At 53.7% G+C, this 5,991-nt stretch overlaps 1 protein-coding gene across 14 annotated transcripts in view; it reads left to right on the forward strand.

The window, feature by feature from the left end:
• Positions 1–5,991, forward strand: part of PTK2 (protein tyrosine kinase 2) — a 145,147-nt gene that overhangs the window by 92,107 nt on the left and 47,049 nt on the right. For all 14 annotated transcript variants that reach the window (XM_030884992.2, XM_045296532.1, XM_045296550.1 and 11 more), the window contains one exon: positions 4,298–4,354. In XM_030884992.2, the coding sequence (XP_030740852.1) occupies positions 4,298–4,354 (57 nt within the window). The remainder of the gene's footprint in view (positions 1–4,297; positions 4,355–5,991) is intronic.

Below are 5,991 nucleotides of genomic sequence, written 5' to 3' on the forward strand. Positions count from 1 at the left end.
CCACCGCCACCGCCACCACCACCCCCTCCCTCTTAGGGTCGGGGCCTAGCAGTGTGAGCTTGTTGCTGTTCCCTGCAGTGATGCAAGATCGCTCCCTTCCTGCCTTTACATGAGACCCTGCTAACTTTCTCTTCCATTTCCTGAGCCCTCTGCTCCGTCCTAAAATGCCTTTCTGTGTTTGTCTGGTGCCATATTTAAGCTGTGGGCTTCAGTGACGAGTCTGCCCCAGCTTTTTACCAGCCTCAGGGTTTTCCTTGTTGGTATGTTTGAGATATTGAGCTTGTGGACCAGGCGCTCTGAAATTGTCTCCCGAGCACCAGGTCTAGGTGGGCCATCCTGTGACCAGCACAGAGCTAAAGTGGGCCCTCCCAAAACAGCCCTGGGGAGAGCATAGGGCACCTGGTCTCACACCACCAGGACCAGGGCCTGGTAGTTGCTCCTCACTCTGGCTCCACCCTGTGCGAGCACTCGCCTGCCGCACCTGACTCTGGGGGTTAGAGAAGCTGTGTCCTCCTCCCCCTGCCTTTGGAGTGGGGTGATGGGCGTAATACTGCCTCACCATTCTCCCGGGGACTAAGGACCGTGCATACGCGGGTCCCCAGCAGTGCTGAGTGGAGCCTTCAGAGCTGACTTCCTTTGCCCATGCCCAGACCTTTGTACCTAGTTTGTGTCTGTTTATAATTCTGCCATGCCTATATTAGGGGAGCTCAGGTAGTTTCCCAACTCACAGCCCCTTTGGTTTTTGGGACTTTAAATCTTTGCAAAAGTAAGCAGCCTCATCTTACTTTCAAAGAGCAGCTGGTAGGTTCAAACTGTTGACCATGTTGGTAGCAGCACAACGTGTAACCCACCATGCCACTTCAGCTCCTTAGAAAAGGACGTGAAACAAGAGACATTATTGTTGATGTTAAATGGATCTTGGTTCAAAGCAGAGGGATACCAAAATTATATTTACTTGTACGTAATTGACTATGCAAAGGTATTTGACTGTGTGGACCATATCAACCTACGGATCGCCTTGAGAAGAGCGAGCGTTCCAGAATACTTCGTTGTGGTTGTGCAGAACTTGTTCGTGGATCAAGAATCAATTGTGCAAACTGAATCAGGAAATACTGCATGATTTCAAAGCAGAGAAGTTGTGCATCAGTGTGTATGTGGAGCAGATAATCAGAGAGGCTGGCTTATAGAAAGAAGAGATGCAGCATTAGAATCAGAGGAAGGCTAACGAACAACCTGCAGCATGCAAGTGACAGCACCTTGCTAGCTCAGAGTGAGGAGGACTTGAAACAGTTCCTGATGAAGATCAAGGTTTGCAGCCTTCAGTGTACATTATAGCTCAATGTAAAGAAGACAAATTCTCACAACTTAGCCACTCCCTTGCTGACGTCGTGATCGACAGAGAAAAGGTTGAAGTTGTCGGCGACTCCATCTTACTTGGGTTCGCAATCAGTGCTCATCAAAGCCACACCAAGAAGTCAAACAATGCATTGCATTAGGTAAATTCATCTGCAGAAGACCTCTTTAAAGTGTTGAAAAGCAAGGATGTTACTTTGAGGTCTTCAGTGCCCCTGACCCCAGTCGTGATACTTTTCAGTTCCCTCCTGGGCATGTGACGGTGATCAAGGAAGGCCAGAGAAGAAGGGGTGCGTTTGGACCACGGTGCTGGGGAAGAATGCTAAACGCGCCACGGACGGCCCAAGACACCAGCACGTCTGTGTGGACAGAAGTACGGCCAGAGTGAGACTTTGTGCCGCGGACTTTGGACATGTCAGGATAGGCCAGACCCCGGGAAGAACACCGTGCCTGGTAAAGTGGAGCGGCAGTGAGAAAGAGAAAAGCGTTCGACACGAGGGACGGACAGCTTGGCTGCCACAGTGGGCTCAGACAGCCATGGGGAGGCTGGTGCAGGACAGGGCAGTGTTTCCTTCCGTTGTACACAGGCCAGCTGTGATTCGGAACCCACTTGACGGCACCTACCCACAAGGCAGTTTCAGACTGGGTTCTGATTTCTGGATCCCTTGAGACTCTCAGGTCAATGTTGTACTGACTCCTGAAATCCACCCACCAAAAATAACTGACAGTACAGCCAGGTGGCCCCTGGGAAGTCCTGGAGAAGCCTACCAGATGTTTCTGTTTGAAAGCTCTTGCCCAGAATGTTCCGGTCAAACCACCTTCGTGGGTGCCTGTGCCGTCATAGTGTGGGCGATGCTCCTCAGAGCCCACTCACTGCCTGGCGAAGGGCATGGGGCGCAGTCCATGCCACACAGCAGAAACACAGCTGCCCCAGGCCCCGCTGCACGGAGCTCCAGGAGTCCGTGGTCCATCCCCAGAGAAGGAAGTCTGTGGTTTTAGACAGGAAAGACAGACTCGTCCTTGTGAAGGTGAACTAACAGAAGGAAGGCAACTTGGCTTTACCCAAACCCATTCTGCATGCTGCTGCTGTCTTAGCTGTCACTTCTGCCGCTTGGAGGGTTCCACGCGGTGCAGCCGTGCCTGCTGTCTGCACGCAGAGCACCCACCAGAGAGGTCGCCTTAGCACCAGCTTGACCTGCAGCTCCTGTCATCCTCCCTCGGCCCAGCCTCCAGGTCGGGACCGCACTCACCCCACAGGATAGCGCCACTGAAGGCGTCCCTGGGCCCTGGGCTCAGCTGTTTCCCATCCATGCCTCGCGCCCAGGGTGCTCACTTGCTCTGTTTCACCAGGCTGTGTGACCACCTTGTCTCAGCTGCTGGTGTAGTTCCCTCCCCTACTTGGTCCTGCCCATTACTTCTGTGCCCAGCACGTGCCCCAGTTGTGTCTCGGGAGCTGCAGGAGCCCTGAGCAGGGGCGCAGCAGTCAGTGGGCCAGCACAGAGAGAAGCGAAGGTTGAAGGCAGAAGGAAACGTGTTTGCTTGCGTTTCCCCCGGCCCGTGAGTAGTGCTGTTTGTAAGCAGGAGAGGACAGCGCAGATTGTCAGGAGAAGTGGAAACGGACACACAGGGAGGAAGTGGGCTAGTGGCATGACGGCAGTCTCTGAGATGAAGCAAACCTGTCTGTGAACCGCTGACAGGAAACACGTAGTCCGTGTGCTCTCCACCAACTCACAGTAAAGTCTCTCTTAAAATGAACCTGGAAGGACGCAGCCCCTGGAGCAGACCTGCTGCACGGAGCCCCTGAGATCACAGTTCTCTATAGAAGCAGATTGCCTCCTGTCCGTCTCAAGGAGCGACCATGGGGCTCAAACTGCTGACCTTGCAGTTTGCAGCCTGGTGCTGACCTCACTGCGCCACCTTAGCTCCATTATGAATTCTCTACCTATGGGAAGCACCGTAAGATTTTACATCCTGCCAGCTGAAGTGCTTGACGCTTCTGCCCGGGGCACATGGGAAGAAGAAAGGCCTTGCCGCCACCGGTGGGCTCGGTCTGGTTGCCACCAGAGCAGGGCGGGGTCCCGGCCTGCTAGCTGCAAAGCCATGCCACCTCTGTGGCTTGAACGCCTGAGGGAAGTGCGGCAGAAGGAAGCGTCGGCTCCACGTTTCTCTGAGGAGGAGGTTTGTGGGGGCCCTCTTTTCCACTGAACACACTGTCCCCTTCCTAGACTCTCGGCAGCAATGCCTTTGTGCCCAGAGCACCTCAGCCGCCCCCCCAGCCCAGAGAGGCAGGCAGGCAGCCAGAACTTTTGGCACTTAGTGTGACTGCTGGTCTTACATTCAGTTAGGCTTGCCATTGGACTCTTCTTTTCCCGCTGGCGGGATGGCACTGCTGTGAGACTGTGGAAGCCTGGGAACCGCTGGTGCTACCCCTAACGTGCCCATGGAATCCCCAGTTTGTGCTCGATGCTGCTTTCACCAGACCTGTTACCCTCTGGATGAAGGTGAACGCTGCAAACACCTGCCGGGGGCGTGATGGAAGAAACCTGGCCACTTAGCCTGTGGCCCTGAGCACAGGAAGCAAGCCACCAGGTCTCTCACCAGGCCACAGAGCCCAGTTGCTGCTCAGTGCCAGGCGGCAGCGTAGCCGTGCACAGGCCGGGTGTGGGGTCCAAGCAGAGCCGCCCTGTGGGATCAGATGCGCCGCATCTCTGTGTGTTTGATAGGGCCTTTCTGTGTCCTCTAAGGAACAAGCCTGTGCATTCTAGCATGCTGGGCAGTGACGTCACTGTGATTTCCATAAAGGACTTGGGCATGAGCAGTACTTGAGTAAGGGGGCAGGGACAGCCTTTCGGCAGAGCGGAGCCCTCGGGCAGCTCGTCCTGCCTTTAGTTTGCGCTTGTGCTCAGCTGGCTAACCGCCCCACTCTCCTCTTGCCCTCCCGCAGAGACAGACGACTACGCGGAGATCATCGATGAAGAGGACACATACACCATGCCCTCCAGTAAGTAGCCAGGGAGCTGCCCCACTGGGGGTTGGGCGGCTCACACCGCGCCGTCCCCCCTCCCCCCAGGAGTTTGAGAGCTCCTGGTCCCTTTGACTTCCTGCCTCCTTCAGGGCCTAGAAGAGGTGGGCTTCTCAGCCCTCAGAGCTCTGTGTTGCACGTGCCTGTGTTAAGGTAGTCTAGACCAGCAGGCGTGAACCGATTTCTACCAACACTCCTTTTAGTTACAAGTTTTTAAAAAGTCATCTTTTCTGACTCTGATAATACTGCCTTTATTAATTCGAGTGTTAGCATTACTTATCTAAAGGTTAAACATTACCCACCTACTGAAAGAACTTCATTGTGCCCTTGAAATTGGACTGTCTTGCTTTTGAATAACAAATATAATAGCAACTTCCAGCAGTCAAACCACAGTGGGGGCTCCGGTGGGGGTAGGGGCTGTGGCGGGATGGGTCCTTCCCCTTGGTGGCCCTCCTGCAGCCCAGGAGTGCCTGGGTCAGGGAGAGCTGGGAGACCTCAGACTGTGCAGCACACAGGCTCCCTGTCAGAGCCAGCTCGGCGGCATCTCAGCAGAAGCATCCGATAGAGTGGTCGTCCCCATGCCTGGACTGGATGACCCTGGTGTGTCAGTCAGTCTTACTGCTTCAATGGAAGCCTGCGCTGTGAACAGAGCGCACGATGTCCCGATTTCAGTAGAGCCGTCTGGAGTGGTAGGGTAGTAAGCATTCCCCTCTCTCCTTGTGTGAATTTTCCCAAAGCTGCTGAGCACTGGACTAACTGTAAAGGATGAGGAGAGGTTACCAGAATAAAGAGAGACCGCCCCTTTTCCAGCATGCCCCCTTACCCGAGAAAATGCTGTGTGGAGGGAGACTTTGAAACAGGCATTTGTATGTTGGCAAAGCATCTATCTGTTGTTCCGTGCTGTGTTTAATCCAAACCGTCAAACACTCCAACCTGCCCACTGCCCTCAGGTCCGCCCTCTCAGTGACCCTGTAGGTCAAGGCTACACCTCTCCAGAAGGGGACTAGCACCGCTTTCTCCAACGGCCTGCATGATCCTCTAGTGTATGAGGGTCGTCTGGAGCAGGGGTCCTCAAACTTTTTAAACGGGGCCAGTTCACTGTCCCTCAGACCCGTTGCAGGGCCAGACTATAGTTTTTTTAAAAACTATGAACAAATTTCTATGCCCACTGCACGTGTCTTATTTTGAAGTAAAAAAACAAACGGGGCAAAAACACCCGGCAGACCGGATAAGTGTCCTCGGAGGGCCGCAGTTTGAGGATGGCTGATCTGGAGGCACCATTCCTCCATGGAGCCGATTGCCGAGAGGAGACTTGATTGTGAACTTGGGCTTTATTTATTTATTTATTTTAATGAATTTATTGTGGCTCATACAATTCATCACAATACATAGATCAATTGTGTAAAGCACATCTATACATTTGTTGAGCTCATTTTCCTTTTCCCCCCTCCCCCTCCCTTCCTCCTTCCCTCTTCCCCATGCACCCTTGATAATGTATGAATTACTATTGTATCTTATATTACACTGCCCGGCGTCTCCCTTCACCCACCCCTCTGCTGCCCGTCCCCCAGAGAGGAGGTTACATGTAGCTCCCTGTGATCAATTCCCCCTTTCTA

Source organism: Echinops telfairi, unplaced genomic scaffold, assembly GCF_000313985.2.
Source record: "Echinops telfairi isolate 266 unplaced genomic scaffold, ASM31398v2 ScPeMD7_1;HRSCAF=3_0, whole genome shotgun sequence".
Lineage (NCBI taxonomy): Eukaryota > Metazoa > Chordata > Mammalia > Afrosoricida > Tenrecidae > Echinops > Echinops telfairi.